This window comes from Poecilia formosa, unplaced genomic scaffold (assembly GCF_000485575.1).
Source record: "Poecilia formosa unplaced genomic scaffold, Poecilia_formosa-5.1.2 Scaffold91, whole genome shotgun sequence".
NCBI classification, from domain to species: Eukaryota; Metazoa; Chordata; class Actinopteri; order Cyprinodontiformes; family Poeciliidae; genus Poecilia; species Poecilia formosa.
This window is the reverse complement of record NW_006800030.1, coordinates 541,422-559,863: the sequence shown is the minus strand read 5'-3', so window position 1 is coordinate 559,863 and position 18,442 is coordinate 541,422. Positions and strand designations below refer to the sequence as shown.

General features: G+C 38.9%; 2 protein-coding genes across 2 annotated transcripts in view; both read right to left on the bottom strand.

Moving 5' to 3' along the window:
- araf (A-Raf proto-oncogene, serine/threonine kinase) overlaps nucleotides 1-8,435 on the bottom strand; it is a 21,945-nt gene extending 13,510 nt beyond the window's left edge. Inside the window, exons 1-2 of the mRNA XM_007557728.2 lie at nucleotides 8,332-8,435; nucleotides 3,922-4,140 (exon numbers count right to left, since the gene is read on the bottom strand). Of these exons, the coding sequence (XP_007557790.1) occupies nucleotides 3,922-4,029 (108 nt within the window). The 5' untranslated portion in view covers nucleotides 4,030-4,140; nucleotides 8,332-8,435. The remainder of the gene's footprint in view (nucleotides 1-3,921; nucleotides 4,141-8,331) is intronic.
- A 210-nt stretch (nucleotides 8,436-8,645) lies between these two features.
- On the bottom strand, nucleotides 8,646-15,943 carry imp4 (IMP U3 small nucleolar ribonucleoprotein 4). Its single transcript, XM_007557727.2, has 9 exons — nucleotides 15,837-15,943; nucleotides 14,604-14,712; nucleotides 14,400-14,483; nucleotides 14,204-14,313; nucleotides 12,414-12,546; nucleotides 10,641-10,795; nucleotides 10,456-10,550; nucleotides 10,300-10,373; nucleotides 8,646-9,021 (listed from the first exon to the last, which is right to left on the bottom strand). The coding sequence occupies exons 1-9, from the start codon at nucleotides 15,837-15,839 to the stop codon at nucleotides 8,909-8,911; spliced, it is 876 nt and encodes a 291-aa protein (XP_007557789.1). The 5' UTR covers nucleotides 15,840-15,943; the 3' UTR covers nucleotides 8,646-8,908.
- Between the last annotated feature and the right edge of the window lie 2,499 nt (nucleotides 15,944-18,442).

Genomic DNA, 18,442 nt, shown 5'->3' with positions numbered 1-18,442 from the left:
TTATTCATCAGAACTCCTTTATCCACTGCCTGTCTTTACCAGTCTACCCACTAATAACTTCAGCAAACAAAGTGACAAGTCAAAAAAATCATATTTATTTTAATTGCATTTCTGTTATGTTTGACTTTTCCAAAACTTTACAGTTGGTGTTTAGGTTAATACAGATTTTGAAGAATACATAAGCAGCAAGCCGTATTTAAAAATTTCCTGTCAACTTCAAACATTTTTAACCCAAACACGGTGGGCCGCAGGATAACTGCCCTATTCCCCCTCACACTGGGCTTAGCAAGTTTTCTGGGGGAAAGAAGCCCTGCCATGTTAGTAAATCCTCCTCCAACACCCATAGTAAAACTGATGGCATTGTGAAGCTTTCCCAAAAACCACTTGTATAAAAACTGTTTGAACACACTCAGCTTGTAAAGGGGCAAAGACAACAGTATGATTTCAATCCAAAAGAAAAAGAAAGAGAGAGAAACAGAAAGAGAGACTAAAAAATAAGGAGAGCAAGAAAGAGAAACAGAGAAAGCCCCCTTCTGCCATTTGATAATATACAACTATATGAAGGCTTTAAATTATGATTAGTGTGTGCAAATGCACTAGAGTTGTGAGTTTAAGCTCATAGCATAGATATTATTAGTCGGGTAAAAAAACCAGCCTCTTGTCCTACTATACTGCTATTACTACTATTCATCCTGACAGTCTGGGCTCTCGCTAAACGATTGCTTCCTGGAGGCATGGACTCTGTTGAAGTTTTAAATTTGACCCAATCACTAATATTTGCCCATGACATGTATAAGTAGCATCTCTGAACCAACACACAGCATGCCGTCTGCCAGGGAGAAATGACTGCAGCCAGCGTTCTAAAGAAAACTTGTCAGCAATCAGGACCATGCAAGCAGTTTTAATGAGCTTTATGACATTTGAAGTTCAGAGCGCTTTATACCTGGATAAAGCTTTACTGTGTAGGCTTACTTTATTGGCATAATAAATGGAGGCCTGGACCATCGTTTTATTACTCTGGTTGGTCTATAGAGAGTAATCAGAGCTGGTAGCTCCATAGTTTCACTCTGCATGTAGTAAAGACAAAACACCTTCAGAAAACCTTCCTGGTGAAGCTGTCGAGTCCAAACTCCAGTCACATTTAACACTTGGTGGACTCTGATAGTTCACATGTCTCTGCTATGATGTCAGACTGTGATCACCATCTCTGAATATTTAAAGAGATCAATCACTGTAGTTTAAGAATAGTTTAATACTCCACTAACTCTAGTGCTACGCTAGTAGCACTCATTAAATCATTACTGTAGTAATGCTTAAAACCACTAACAACTTCATCCCAACTACAGGACTTTGGGATTTTATGTTGCAGTAAACTAATGTTTGTATAAGGCTGTGTTCACACTGCAGGCCTTCATGCTCAATTCCAACTTTTTGTGAAATTTGACTTTTTTTGTGTCACCGTTCACGTTTCCAAATATGTGCGATTTGAATGTGATGTCCTGAATGAACCTCAAACATTTCAGACAGCAGAGGATGCAGTAACATCACAGTGATCATATTCATTGTTTGCGGAAGTAACCATGGATGGTGATGCTGGAGCGTATCTTGTGATTTTAAAGCTGTCGAGTATCAATGACGTACAGGTCGGAAAGCTGGAACCTGGCCGTACAGACAGAGATCAGATACCAGGGTTTCCCCCAGTGTGTTATAAGCCTGGCGGGCTGCCAGGCTTTATTGATTCCTGCCAGACTAAGGATTACTTGTTGCTTTTTTATGCACCAGTAATTCTGGACTGCATTTGTTTCTGCAGCATTCTATTCCGCAGTTCACTGGTGGACTGCAGTCGTTCCAGAAAGATGGGTTATAGTTGATGCATTGCACTGGACGTGAAGCCAGGGCTGCACAAATCAAACTGTTGGTGCCTCTGTGTGTTGGACGTCTCATGCTCTGTCGTGGTTGTATCGCTGAAGTTTACCTTGGTACTGATCACGCACACCACCTCTCACTCAAAATGAACGACTTGGAATATCTTCTAGCAGAGCAGATTCACCTGTATTGGCATTTATATTAACTCCTTGTGAGAACCCATTAGTTTTAAAAGCCAGTGCTTGCTCTGCTAGTGCAAACTCAATATGAACAGCAAATAGTCATGCTTTTAGAAATGCGCATTGAGTGTATAGTGAATGATGTATTATTATGAACAAAAATAATGTGTGCATGAAAATTAAATTTAACACATTGTCATTCTCAATAAATAAATGTTAAAATTCTAGATTTACAATCTGTGTTAAAATGTTAAGATTTAAAGGGCCCCTGACGGCCCTTAAGCAGCTGCTTGGTTCACTTATGCTTTGGGTCGTCTCTAATTGAGACCAACATTACATGGTGTTTGCTGATCCACTGACTGATTACTTAATAACACAGCAGCCCCCTGGTGGTCAGCTTTGGAGCTCCGACCGCCTGGCTTAGAACGTTTTCTGGGAGAAACCCTGAGATGTGTAACTGATTTAGGACCACATATCCAAGTGACCAAGTGTAAAAATCTGATCTGTGTTGTTTGGACTGTCGTGAAAAGTTCAAATAGAGGTTGTATAAGGGGAACAAAAAATCTGATTTGGCTCACTTCAGGCTTGGAATATTTTCTAGCAGAGCAGAAGATATTCTGAAGATATTATGAAGTCCAGCATAGAGCTGGACTTCATAGACGATCTCACAATTTCTCTGCTTTAGAAAATTGTCAGTATTTTCTAATCCCTCACATGGTCATTTTAAGCTGATATTTTGAATGTTTGCAGGGATACTGAGGAAAAGATGTGATGTGTGAAGTCAAACTGTCTGGACTGTGAGTCCTTCACAGAAACTCAAAATAAAAAAAAAATGGAGATTCACACTGGTGCTAAGAGGTAAAGAGTGAAATTCACTCTCTGGTAAAGAAACTAGGCAACTGAACCACAATGATGAACAAACCTAGAGACAACACTAGCTACTGCTATAAAAACAGCTAATGCAACATAAAAATGTAATGAAAAGTTTCTGTTTGAACATTCCCTGATGACATGTAGATAAAGTTTCACACCATAGTTGTAAACCTTTGAGCTATGAAGTTTAGGGGTGCACCGACTGCAGTTTTCTGGCCGATCGCTGAAGCCTGATCTGCTCAATCAAATTTGGCCAATACTGATTTTTTTGTATGAAATATTGCTAAATATAACAAGAAAGTTGCTGAGTTGGCAAGAGTGGGGTGATTATTGTTAACTGTGAACATGCAGACATGTTCACAGTCCGTCCTGATGGGCTGGTCTGTCAGTCAAATCTCTCTCACAGCAGAGCAGAAGGGGACAGTGGCTGATGTTTAGATCTTTGCTGAAATAGATCTGATCAGTGGAAAAGATCAGCTTCACATGCAAGCATCGGCTAATCACTGATCTCCCAAAATTAAGGAAATCGGGGCCGATTTATTGGTGCACCCCTAGTTGTGATCCCACCTCTGGAGGCTAAAATACAAAACATGTTGAGGCTGTGAGGCACTGCCTGGCTAACTTAAAGACGGATGGAGAAAACAAGAACAACGGGTACTAATGAGACACTGCAGCTAAAGGATGAAAAGAATAAATTGCTATCTGAATGTAAGAGAAATGGAGGACAGCTCCAGGCACCATCTGTGACATCTGACACCAGCTGCCCACTAGCTTACTCACTGTAATGTTGTGAAAGATGTCAACTTCTGTGTGACTAATCACACGTTCAACAAACACATCACTTGTTCCACAGAAATGTGACTGGCAGCAGCCACCCCAACACCATTCAGCATATTTTCACTCCTCATTTACTAAATAAAGCTAGCATAAAAAAAAAAAAACTTGAATAATGCACTGATTTGAATAAAGTAGATTAAAGTCAGAGCAGAGCCAGACAACTCACCACCGTCCGCTGCTTGTTGGGGAGGTAGACTCGGATGGTGCCGCCACCACGGGGTACATCCTCCGGGCTGGTCTCCCCCGACGACGAGTACGAGGAGGTGGAGGACATGGTGTGAAGCAGGAGGACCGGGGGCGGGGTGGGGGGCACACAACTGAGGATGCTGCAACCTTAAGAGAGCTGCATGCACAGGGGGCTGTGGGCAAGGCTGTTACTTTGGACCTGCAACATGCACACACACACACTTCAGTTTAGATGCAACTACTGAAAACATTAGTTTTATATTTTAGCTTCACAAAAATGTAAAACCCAAAGTTTAGCATAATGTAGCTGCTTTAAATTCAATGCTGCTGCTGAAACATACCCAACAGGTTTTTACAAGCAGAATGTTTATTTTGATATTTAATCTTAAACCCTAATTATCAGGAATATTCTGGAATATTCAGGAGATCTGAACTGGTTAAAAGGCCGCAGTGAGCTGCTGGACAGAACCAGGGTTTCTGCATGATTCTCTCCGTTAAACTGAAGACATTTTAACACTGTTAGGAAGTCAACTAATTTATTTAATTAATTCTATTGTTCTCCAAGTTGACATGTTAATCCTGTGTTACTTCAAATGTATCTTAATTAGCAAAGGCTTTCCATTCGCGGAAATACACCATCACCATATATTGTCCACATTAATGTTTTTACAAACATGAAAAAGGTTTTTAAAAATTTTCAATTCATCACAGATTAACTATGGATAATTTAAATATTTTAATTGATTGACCACCCTATCTCAGATAAACCTACAATGCACTGATTTCTGTTAGATCGTTTACCAAGAAAAAGAAATTAATCAAATACATTTTTAAAAAGTTATTGAATTGTACTGGCAAAAACAATGGATGTAAAAAGTTAGACAATAACCAAATATTTAAGAACATCTGATGCAAAATTACAAGCGATTTTACAGCATTGAGATAAAATGCAAAAGCTCTGTTTAAAACAGGAGTGTAGTTTCCTTTCAGCCAGCTGACCAGTAGTAAACAGCAACAGGTGGGGGATGGATAGGGCTGCTTTAAACTCTTCTATGTAGTTCTCATTAAACTGTGTAAAAAGAGGGTGTTTTCAAACAGAAACTTGGTGGTGATAACCAGCCAAGTTCAGCAAAGGTGATAAAATAGAACTGGGAAAAAAAACGCACATCCAAACTTTATGTAACAATTACAAAAATAAACATGTATATATGCCTGTGTGTCAGGAAATGTGTACCATTTAGTTCAGTGAATGTTCAATACGTGGCCAGCAGCTGTCAGAGATACGCCAGCACAAGTCTTGTTTTGGTAACACAGCGGTGGACGGAGATTATTTCAGTAAACAATATTTCCAGTTGTTCCATCTGAGTTCTTTTTTTTCATCATGAAGGCATGATTAAAAGAAGAGAAACGGACAGAAATGTCTCGACTTTCTATTTTACCACTGATCATTTCCAAGGTTCAAAATATCAGAAGATTGAGTAACTACAACTTCTACTTGATATAGTTCTTAGTAGTTTTCAGTGAAGAGTCATACAGACCAAGAGTCATAACCAACACATTCGATGTTTTATAACTAAATATAAGCAGCCTTAAGCTATTCTGAAGCCTGATGAATTTTCAATGAAGGATTAAGATCCACAAATGTGGTTTAAAAAAATCACTTTCCCATCATGTAGTTCTCAATCTTTATGAAAATAAATTAAGTTTTTTATTTTTTTATTCACACCTGATAGCTACAATCATCAATATGTGAATGAGCCCTCTGCATTAAAGGGCATTATAAACCAAATTGATTATTATTATTATTATTATTATATTATTATTAATACTATTATTAGTATTAGTATTATTAAGAAATCTGCTGCCAACCAGAATTGGATAATTTTATACTTGACCAAGGCAGGAGAGAAGCTAAAACTGTATACAAGAGCCAGCAGGTCACCCTGGAAGCAATACTGTCTGTTGATGAAGTTATGGTGGGAAGACATGTTGAGCATCGCTGAGGTGTTTAAAAAGGCAGTGAGGAAGTACAACCAATGGAAGAAGCTCTGTTCTCCATGAAATCCTGACAGCTGGTCATCGGAGTGGACGTTTACTAACTCTGCTGGTCACAGTGTGATGGATTTGCCTCTCACACATCGTGTGACATCGCTTTTTAGGGTTAAACAATCCTGAATATATTGTCATAACAACATCAGTGCACAAATAATATCTCAAAGGACTGATTGCAATGCAATATTATAGGACGATACAAAGGTGTCATATTAAGCCTATTGGATGGAGTAAATGTCCACAAGTGACATAGATGCTGAGGATCTAGAAGAGAGCTGGAAGACCAGATAAGGCAAACTGTGGATTCATAATTACTGATATCGTTAACAATTAGAAATAATATCATAATTATGAGATTTTCTTAAATTGTACAGTTCTGCACTTTCTCATCTGCACAATATATTGAATGGTCATTGCAATCATGCAATATCTCAATAGAAAAACTGAATGCAATAAATAAAGGCATTTACCATTTCATGTTTGAGGAATTCAGACCCTGTGCAACATCATATTTACCAATCTGGGTGGCTCTTTAAAGCCCACCCTGGATGAAATGTTAACACTGACAACCTGCTAGAAACTGTAATTGTGAAAAATATTGAAAAAAATGTAGATATTTCCAATAGACAAGCCTCACAATTATCAGTAAGAGTCCTGAAAACACATTCTATTCTAAAGTAACCATTCAGAACTGAACAGTAAATCTGATAAGTTTTCTGTCATAGTTTAAGTTGGCCACAGCGCACATAAATTCAAAAGTGCTGTTGTGGAAAAAAAAAAAATTGTATTGTTGAATTTGTTTTTTCCAGGTGTGCAAAATTTATTTTTAAGAAACAAACATTTATGAGCTCCATCTGGTAAAGGAGACTTCCAGGATTATTTTTATAGTTTCATTTTATCTGCATAAATTAATCTGTCTTTTAACCTGTAGGACTTTTCTAGATTTGTTTAGAAATAATTTCCTTAAAGCAAAAATACTTGTTAGCACTAAAAAGAAAACTGTATCGACATTTTATAGCATAAATCTATGATTACATCACAACAATAAACACTGTACTCTTCCTATCATGTATTGCTTTATATTTGATGTCTTCTTTAGTACATTTTGACTTTGACTTTTTAACTTTTAATAGTTTTTTTATGTCATATATGAAACCTTACATATCCACATCAGAAATACATCATTGCCATGCGCTGTTCACATATTTTGCATTTTGTTTATTATTCTTAGAACATTCCCGTGAATATTATATTTTTGAACTGCGAGTGCTGCATCTACTTAAAACAGCAGGTCTGCTCTTGACTGACAAGCACGATTAACCCCACGAGGGGTTATTACTGATTATTATTATTCTACAGCATCTCCACCTACATCTCCCCAACAGTAACTAACTAATAGCAGTTTATTATCAGCAATAAAAACATTGTGAGCTAAACAAAACTGGCCAAACGGAGCATTTGCATAACGATGACAATTTGTCTCCCGAGAGCTCATGTTCAACAGAAGCTTTAACGTTTTGACTCATTTTCATAAAAGCCATAACATGTTAGTGTAGTCTATGCATCACGCCGGTTCTTAGATAGCAACTTGTGAGAGTCGTAGTCAGTCTCGGCTTTTAGGATAAATTTGTTTTCAGACTTTGAAGTGTGACTAAGTGAAAAACACCGGTGTCAACGACAGCTTAGATTTGTGTGACAAGAGAACATGAGTACAGCTGAGAGTTGGACTAACTCCCAGAAGCTAACCTAAGCACGGGAGGAAATCCTCCAGAATGAGCCTTAAAATCACTGTTTAAAAGCAACTCTAGTTGTGAAAAGATGCTAATGCTAGCTGACGTTAGCATGGAATCCTCCTGCTATGCAGCTCTGACATTTCCAGTTTAGGGACTAGGGAGGCCATGTTTCTCTCGGGGGCGTCAGTCAGCCTAGTTTAGCTAACCATCCAATAACTTTTAAAGTGGTTTTACAATAAAGAGGAAAAACGTTAATTTCGGCACCACTAGCTTTGCGAAACAAAGTTATAGGACTGGCCGACTCCTCTAAATTCGAGCAACAAACTAACAAGCTAAGTGCTGTGCTGAGTGAGATTATCCTCTCCCTCAGTGACTAGCTCACTTTGATGCTAGTTCTAGTCAGCTAATGTTAGCCAACCTGTGGGGGGTTTACCACGGCGTCAGTCTGCTACTCACTTCTGCTCTGCTCTCCTCCTAACACTTTTCTAACAGACGACCTTAAACACCACAGAACAGCTGTCGGGATATAATCCCGACTGTAACACCGAGACCACTTCACTCCGCGGTGTTCCCAAATAATTAGCATAGAAAAGTTCAACTCTTACCTGTAGCAGCCATCTTGAATGCTCTCAATCTGAAGTCGAATCTGTCAAGAAGTTCGGGGAAAGCGGAAAAACCACCATAATGCTCCGTCCCCATTGGCTGGTTCATTTGGTCGCGTTTTTTTCATTGGACAATCGCAGGCTTGGCATGTGGTAGGTGGGTGCTGTCAGTGGATTACTGACACTACTCATTTTAGAGCGCAAAATATCAAGGTAGGCATATGCCATTACATTTTAACAATAATAAAAGGATTCAATAATTATGTTAAATAAACGCAGTTATTTTCCCATCACAGGTCAAATAAAACAAGACGACACAAATGATACATATTTTATTTAGAAAAGGAATAAATGCAAAGTAAAAACCACAAAGGATCTAACCAAACGGGATGCCTGAAAGAAATGCTCAATTTAACGGAGCTTTCAATATACATGACAAAAATCTATAACTGATGATCATGTCTTTACTTATATTAGATTGCTCTAACAAAGTATGAATCATAATATTCTAAACCCCAAAATGGAACTGAAGATCTGTGAAGATCTGTGAAGATGGTGTAGCCGGTTCATGTCTCTGGTCTCACTGCACGCTGAGGAACTTCCTTTTCTTAGCTGTGTGTGTGTAGGGGTGATGACGCCACTCGACCTCTGCTGTGCTCTCGTTCTCCAGGGTACCTAGCTTGATCATGTACACTAAACAGATAAAGAGATTAACTTGTAACAATAATGCTTCTACAGGTTGGGAGCAATTAAAGTGTGTGAAATTGAGCTTTGATTTCTAAAATATGTAGTTTAATTGTTTGTCATTCATTCATGATTTAATGAGGGGGGAATCACTTTTTCATCTACGGTCTGGTTGGTTTAGATACCTTTTATCTTCTAAAGAATAAAATAATTTTTAAAATGCTTTTAACATATATTTAAGTTAATTTTTATCCAATATTAACATTAGTTTGATGATCTGAAACATTAAAATGTGACAAAAAAGCCAGAACAGAAGAAAGCCATAAGGAGGAAATACATTTTCACCGTACCGTATCCTGCCCCCGTAAGAAAGAAATAATGACCCTTTTTAGGATTTCCTTCCAGTGATTTACATTCTGGATTATTTTTCATTATTTCTGGTCTGGATGTTCAGATGTTTTATTAAAGACAATAACAGTCCAATTAATGCTAAAGTTCTGGTAGCACAAAAACAATCTGGAAAATATTAGGGATGTTTTGTCCAAATAAGTGGCCATTGTCAACATTAGCCTCTAAAACCCAGAAAAACCCAAAGGAACAGAGAGCTGGCAAAACCTTTCACAACCCATTTAACCATTCCAGCTTTTCATCACTTTACAATAACAGTCTTCAATGTACTTCCTTGGGATTTTATGTAATAGAGCAACACAATAGGGGATATTTGTGACGAAAATGATGCATGAAAACCTGAAAAGTTTGGCTTGCATTTGTTTTCAGCTTCCTTGTTCAGTACTTTGCAGGTTCTCCTTTTGCTTTGGGAAAGAGTTTGATTTTTGAGAGCATCTGAACACATCAGTTTTCAAACTGTGCCGCAGTTTGTTGATTTGAATTAGGCCTGTGTTTTGACTAGGCCATTCTAACTCATGGATATGCTCTGATCTAAACGAGAGGTGTCCAAACATTTTGTCACCATGACATGCTAAGGAGGCACTTACTAAAACTAGTTTTGTCCTTATTTATTCTTGACGGAGCTCTGTGAGATGTTCAACACTTGGGAAACGGTTTTACAATCTAAATCTGCTTTAAACGTCTCCACTGTTTTCTCCCTGAGAGAGAAGATTTAGCTCTAGTTTAACATGAAACCATTTATTAGCTGAACTAGCCAGATATTTTATTGAGACCACAGGAGATAGTGTGGAGTTTCAAAGAATGCTGATGTGTCTGCTAAGAACCAGCTAACCGGTACTGTTTGCTGTTTCACCACCAGACTCAGCCACCAATACTTACATTTCATTTCAAACCGGGGTCCTACTTCTGTCAGCTCTACGTTCTTGTGGTCGGTTTTCTTATAGGTGTGATGCCTGAAAGAAAATAAAAAATCTGATTTGTCTATTTATCTATTTGCTGTATTTTACTTTCCACAATGTTTTCCACGGCACTGACCTGAAAGAGATAAAGTCCTCCTGGTTGGCGAATGTGATGACACGCCTGCTGTCGTCTTTGGGGACTGGGAACAGATACTTCAAGATATTCGACACCTGCACAAGAACAATTAATTAGTTTTATGCACAAACAAGAGATGTAAGACAATATCCCCAGAGTCTGTGCGGCGCACGCTCAGCGCTCACCCTTTTGCCGAGGCGTGAGGTGAAGTTGTGAAAAATGAGGTGGGGGTAGGCCTCAGACATGGTGCCAATGTTGGGAACATCGTGCCTCATCACCACATTGTAGAGCGTGAAATAAGCTGTGGGTCCAAACGGTAGGTGGCAAATAACCAGGCCATCTGTAACCATACAGGAACATCCAGCAGATCCATCAGATGTCAGTCATATAACACAAGCCTCTCCAATAGATGCAGACATGCTGAGTTAAACAAGAAATATTGTGTATTATAGCATCCTGAAAATAGTTAATCGGCTAAACACTTAAACACAGCGTGGGTCGGCCTTCGGGCGCTCTGGGATGTTTCCCGGTGGCCTGACCTGCTCAGGACAGCTGAGTTCAGGTCTCTCTTAACAATTCCTGCAGGTCACTGTGGTAGTTTCTGCCTGGCTGAAACTCCCACAGACTGCAGTTTCAATGTGGAAAAGGCAGATCCATCCTGGACCCCTCCTGTCATGTTCCGAGGCTGTCAGTCACAGCAGTGCAGACACACATCAGGTTGCGAACAGGTGTTATGCCAAGAAGAGCGTGCCTGGATGCCCTGCCGCGGAAACGTGTATTGCTCAAAACAACCACATATTAATAAGAAGAGATTCAAATATGACCCACAGGGAAGCTTAACAAATATATGTAATATTAAGTTATTTTTAGGCCATGAATGCCCTGAAAAGTTTTTATGTTTTCTGGAAAATTGACTTAAAGTAGGAAAGTTTTGACATGTTTTATCTAAACACGTTTTAGTCATATGCCTAAAGCTCTGCTGTCACAGTCCGGCTTTCTCTACCAACATCATTTCAGCATCACACAACATCCAGTCGGTTAAACGTTGGTAAGGATGCAAATAGGACACAGAATATATTTACATGTTGATGGTAAAATATACATGTTGGTTATCTGTAGGTCTCTATAATAAATATATCAACTAACATAATGATAGAATTCAGAGTTTCACTAGATTTATTTCATTGTCCATCATTTTGACTGATGGTGTCAAAAATGTCCTGTCAATTTATATATTAAAATAAAATATGCCTGAATATATTATACCATATTAATGGTATATTTAATTTAATTTCATTTTTATTTGGTTTAATTAAAATTCAAAAAGATGAACAGAGAATCCACGTCATGTCAGCACACATCAAGCAGATGAATAAATGTTATGTTTTTCTACACAGTGACAAAAACCACTGGCTGTGGCCCAGTAACCACGTATGAAAAGACTGCACTGAATATGAACTCCGGTCTTACTCCTTCATCTTGGTAAGCATGGACCTCAGTAGCACACCTGCTTGTAATCAAATGTCTCAGGGTTTTTATGTTGTTCTGGAGATCAGAATTACAAACAGCACTTCAGCCAAAGTTTCAAAATCAGGTAACATTTCTCCAACAGAAGTGATCAGAAGCTGATAAGACTCTCTGAACGCTGGTTCAGCTGCACCAGATGAGCTCTAAAGTCTCCATAACTCTTCAGCTAGATCTGTGCATTATTCAAAAGATTAGCTACTCAAAAAGCATGAATTTCTGTCCCTCCATAGCAGACGCTTGGGGAGCACATAGCAAATTTCAGGAGTTGAGTTAGCAGGCTGTTTTCCATCATTGACCGTTTTTTGTTTTGTTTTAAAACGGTGACAGAAAAATCTGAAGGACTTTATTCATTATTCATTATTAGTTCCAGCTTCACCTGGTTAAAACAACAGGAAGCATCTAGGAACAGAGGCTAATGTCAGCCTGCCTACCTGGCTGTCCTCTGGTTTCATGTACAATGACCAGGTCTGATACATTGTTGGCTTTACAGGCCCGCACCAGCGCCGCCACCTCATGGTTTCCTCTGTTCATCCGCTGGGCTCCCGGAAACATCAGCTTTACCTCCTACAGACAGCATGGAGGCATGTTACTCACTGATCTCTGCAACATTTCACACTTTACAGAAAGCTACAATCACACTGAGGTCAGTCAGTCTTCTGTCGGTATCTGTCCTGTCAAACCTCCCAATGCAACACACAGCACCTTGCAAAAGCATTCAACTGGAAATATTCAGTTTGAAAGTAGCAGTATTTCCATGCATCTGCTAGGAAATTAAAATGTCCTGAAAAATATTTAAACATTTTCACCTTTCACATTTTGCCACATTACAAACACATTTGTGATAAACAAATTCAATTCAGTTTGTTAGTGCCAATTCACAACAAACGTCGTCTCTAGTCTCTTAATCATTTCACTCCAATCACACGCATTCCACCTGATCCCAGTTATCAAACGGTACAGTAAACTCAGTTTGTTATTCAAAGTAGTTTGCAAAGTTTCTACCTAAGGAAACAGAGAATTAGTGGTGGGATGATGTTCACAGAAACAATCATCAGAATTTCCTCTCATTCGGATTTGTCTGATGGAGACAAACTGTTGCTGCAAAGAGCTTCCTGCTGAAGGCACAACACTAATGCACACCAGACAAATCACATCAGTCAAATGCACAGCTTGTGGTTGTCATGTGACAAAATATGGAAGCAGGTCATAAAGCATACAAATCCATAAATCCACCTTTTACATCCCTCTATAAATGACATGCAATAAACTAATTAATTAATCGAATAATAAATTAATAAATAAAGGGCAATTCTGTTTACAGATACATCATAATCCATTTTAATTATGGATTTGGTTGTGTGTGCTCCCAAACAACAACTCCCGTCATTCGCTGTAGAAACAGTCAATGAAAAATGAAATAAAAAGGTTTTTATAAACTTTTTATTTCTTATGGTTTGGTTGTCGTGTTTTATTTTGGATACTGAAAATATCCTTCAGTTCCAGTTTTCAGGGTTTTTAAACAAATTAAAGTTTAATAGTTTATGAGAGGGTGAACTTGCATTATTATGTAATTATCACTATATTACATAACACAAACTCAAAACAACACAGTCATTTATCACAATAACACTCTAGTACAGTGATTAATCACGAGTAATGAATATGCTTGACTTTGTAAGCTTAAAATGTAAATATGCACATTTTTCAAAAAATGTTTAAGGAAATGTCTCAATCCAAACATTTCAGTTTTCATATTCAGGAAGGTTTAAATGAAGTCATTTTTCTTAAGCACAATTTAGAAATGTTAAGTACAAACTGGTTGTGCGGATAATTCATCATTCGCTCATACCTTGGTTTTATCCAAATGTCTGTCGCTGTTTTTTTTTGGTTTTTTTTTCTCAATAATTATTTTGGCACTAAGAATTTATTTGGTCTGGGTGCCGACTTAACCAAAGTGTGGATCAAGGGTGCAAAGGGGGCGGGGCTAAAAACCAGGGACGCACTACGCACTTGAACCCTTCTGTGGGAATGCACATTTAAAGGACACAAGGGTGTCCTTTAAGCGTACTGGGACCGGGCCCAAGTAGGCCTCTGTGAGAGACACTGCATGATGGGAATCAGCATGCAGAGCTGCCTGCAGGGAGAGGCAGACAGTAATGATCACAGTGTGTTTACATGTGCTCTACATCATCTCATCTGCAACCAGGTTTCACATCAGCACCTTGGCAAACATTTTGAGTCTGGAGCTCGGGTCTCTGGACGTGGTCACCATCAGTTTGGGGTCCTCCACTCCAGCCCATTTATACTCGTCGTCCATGTGAGAGCTGACGCCTGAACGCAAAAAAGCCGACGATTACAGGAGCTGAGAGGGACATGTGGAGGAACACAGCGAACAGTCAGCTTCCAGCCTCACTTGCCTTCTGCCCCTTCGTCATCGTACTCCACCAGCTTTTGCAGCCCCAGGGCTTCTCTGCGGACGTCGGGCGGAAGGGGAGAGTTTTCTATGGTCAAGAACAAATACTTGTGTTACAGGGATATTTGTGGTTGGACAGCTCCTAGTGTTAACCACTCATGCAAAATGCATGAGGAAAAAGGCGATCTGTGTTGTCGTGCTGCCTCACTGTCGAGTGCGTCCTTCAGCTTCAGTTTCTTCTCCTCTATCGTTCGCAGCCGGTCCTCCTGGGCCTTCCTGTACAGGTACTCCCGCCTCAGCCTCACCTCTCGACGGAGCTGCCTCACCGTCACACAGCAGGAAAACACAGAAAAGCAGACAGAGCTTCTCAGACTCAAAGGCACACGCTCCTACTAAGGTCATGGTTTTCATACTTTTCCCACAGCAAAATTCAAACACTTTCAAGGTTAGTTTTCAAAATATTCCAGCACCATACTTTAGAGATAAAAGCAAAAAAGCATTATTATAATATATCATATATTAATATGTCATGTATTACTGTCTTTAATGTCTTGCAGAAATATTCCACATTCTACAGCAGGGACAAAGTAAACTAAAATATAACAAATTTTTATGTTTTGAAATGTCTTATTACATACGCCGTTTACAACTGACTGGTCTGAGAACAAAACACTAATTTAAGAAAAAATGTCCCAATTTAACAACATTGTTTTATGCATAAAATATAAGTCAACTTTGAAATTATTTCAATTACACAGACCAATTAGTCATTAAGCCATTAGGAACAATCAACATTTATTAATTAACCCTAACCCCCTATAATACATTAATCAACAACCATATTTTTCCATACTGCACAGGTACCCTGAACACCAGCCAACTAAACCACTTTCATTAACACTCCGTGTATTTTACTGTTAAAGCACAGCCTGGGACAGAAAAGCAGAAGGGACTGGGCCTTGTGTAAAAGGTCAGGAAGTGGTGGGTCAGCTGGGGAGACACTGAAGCAGATCTACCAGTTTGCGGGGGGAAAGCAGCAACACGGAAAAACAGACAGTGACTGTGGTGAAAAGAGCAAGAAGCAAAAAAGCATAAAACATTCAGAATGGTGAGAACAGATCATAGGACATGAGGGGAAACGCAGGAAAAGTTAGAAACAAATACAGGATGAAACGAGCAGCACTCCTGATCAGTTCCTGTCCTGTTTTAACCTAAACTTTATAATTCCACAGGTCATCGTTGAGCTCCAGCCCATTTAAAGCCTCTGAACCCTGGCAGTGTTTATGGAGAGCGGTATCCTCCTGCCTGCTCCTTATCCTGCCTTCAGCTTTAAGCACCAGGGAGGCTACAGACTCTAAACCCAACCATGTCAAAGCGGCCGTCATTATCAGCTCAAACTGCGACACTTTCCTAATAAAAGCCAATGTTATTTTTAACTCACCATGATGCTGGCTGCTAGCTTCCAGGCTCAACAAACTCACGTGGATGGGGAAGAAAAAGCTCCCAAACAACAACTCCCGTCATTCGCTCAAGAAACGGCCAATGAAAACCGTCGGTACTGACTATGGCTAGCTTTTCAAAATAAGAGTCTGAAATGAGTATCCACAGTGTGAAGTTGTACTGTAGGGCCGTTGCTGTTCTTTTCGCATACATCGTTCTAACCGAAATGGATTATCTGCTTAATCCATTTTTTGTTCGGGGATCTGTAGCCTGTAGTTCTGGGGTCATATCTACTTCGGATCTTCAGAATGGCTATATTAAAAAATACTTTGTTTAAAAATAATAAAGAACTTGTTTTAAGGATAAATGTAATAAAAAAAGATTACTTTTAGATAACAAGATAACACAAATAGAACAAAGTCTGACTTTTAAAAAAAGCTATCTATTTATAGGTTTTTCAGGTTTTGCAGTTTTAGACACATTTAATTTAGCTGACCCAGGGCCAAAAATGGCTCTCTGGATTGAAAAGGCTAACCTTTGCCTTAGAAAGACGTTTTGTCTTCATTGTACATCTACTGTAAGATAATGTGGGGTTTAGAATCCAGTAAAATAAAAAAGAAAAAGAAAAAAAATCTACTCGGAGGTTAATTATAGTTTGAAGATCCTGATCTAACATATTTCATATCACCCCAATCCAAATGGGATTTGAACTAAAATAGTCTAGTTTGGATTTAATACAAAGTTTTAAGAAATGTCTATGTAATTAAATTCAGTCAATTAATATATAATTGGAGATTTACATATATTAATAATTCATGAAAAAGTCTCAACTGCATACGGAAGTAAACTGATATGCAAAAGCTTAAACTACATGAAACACAACGGTTTGTTAAGATGAACCAACAGAAGGAACACACAAATAACAGATGGTTGGTACAAAGTGAGGGCAGGATGATAAACGGGTGAGTTGACCTGGAACTTCAGTGGGTCAGTTCTGACACCAGAATAAGAATCACAACGAGCAAAAGAAAAGAAAAGAATGCCCATTGAAAATGAGGACGTCTCATTCCAAAAAAGAAAAGAGCTTTTTAAAAAAAACGGGGGCCAAATACAAAATCTACTGAGACTTTTAGCTGTGTTGCAATAATCATCCAATCAGCATGTACAGATAGGAACCTCTGTGTGGTTAGACATTTCCTGAAGCTTGGGTACATTTTTTAAGCCTCCTCTTCCGGTAAACATAGCCTTTTTATTTTATTCGATGTAAGTGCAGCTTTGCTCGGTGTTTGGAATATGCATTCTTTAATCTTGGTATTCCTTTTGGCAATAGGTAAGTCTCCAAAAATATACGATGCTGATTTAAATCTCAATCTGACAAGTTAATTCTAGTTCAACTGCAGAGCTTCATGTGTCTTTACTGTGCTATGTTTCTGACTGAAACAGCTTGAAGAGTGTATAAAACTTCTTCATTCAGAGCATTTATAGAAATCATTTTGTTGTCCAGACCACTTTTTTCACTTTTAGATAAATAAAAATTTAGTTTAGTGAATTGTAAAGCTTTATTACATGGTCAAGTTGTTTTGGTTTGGTATGTTTCCAACTGTTCATGCAGGTGGGAATGAAGCAATGTTCTGGCAGAGGCTCACATGTCCCTATGAAGCCCAGCAGCAGAACCTGCTGCGGGTCTGGTGCCGGCAGAGCTCTGCAGAGTGCTGCACAGGCCTCACCTTCAGCAACAGCTCCCAGTTGGCTGATGGAGGCAAGCTGAGGGTGACCCAGGACCTGCACTCCTTCACCGTGGAGCTGCTGGAACCGAGCTACACAGGGGGGGTGTACTGGTGTGGCCTACTGAGCAGAAATGACACCATCATCAAGCTGGCTGAAGGATATTTTCATAGCTGTAAGTAAAAACAGCGTCTTGACAGCCAATGAAAGCCCAGCTATGATTGTTGCGTCTGTTTTAGTGGCTGTAGGCGACAATCTGGTGAAAGATGGCTTCCAGTTAGTTCACTGTAATGATCATTTTTAAAGGCCTGCTAACTTGGGATGAACCAATCAATTTTTTTCACTTCCGGCACCGATACAGATATAGATACTGAGCTGATACAGAAAAACAGCTGAACTGACTTTAGACGTTTTTCTTTTTTTGAACACAGACATAAATGTAGTGATTTACAAATGTGTTTGGTAACTTTGCACTAGCACTGCACACTGAAACACACAAACAGCTTCAGAAGGTAGATCAAATATGTAAAACCAACTGTAATCTCTTCAGTCAGTGCAATAGAACAGCAAATGTAAAATAAATGATAAAGAAAATGAAACTGATGAAAACAATAGGTTGAGTAACTTGGTCAAACATAGAAAAATAATCTGCAACAAACCTTTCAAAAGGATCAGAAAGTGCAATTAGGAATTCTAAATATAATGTAAAATATATAGGAAAGAATCATCTTGCACAAAGCATAAAATTGGACTGAATAGATCTGCCCTTATGGATCAGTCACATATAATTCTACCAAGTGTTTGCTAATTGCTGCTGGCTAGTCTGAAGGAGCTGAGTGGGGGAGCTGCTCTGTGAGGTGGAAGCTCTGAAACTTGGAAACT

Coding starts and splice junctions, on each gene's coding strand:
- imp4 (XM_007557727.2), bottom strand. Junction 14,484..14,603: donor GCTGAAGGACGCACTCGACA/GTGAGGCAGCAC, acceptor TCTTGACCATAG/AAAACTCTCCCCTTCCGCCC. Junction 10,374..10,455: donor GAGGACTTTATCTCTTTCAG/GTCAGTGCCGTG, acceptor ATTTTCTTTCAG/GCATCACACCTATAAGAAAA.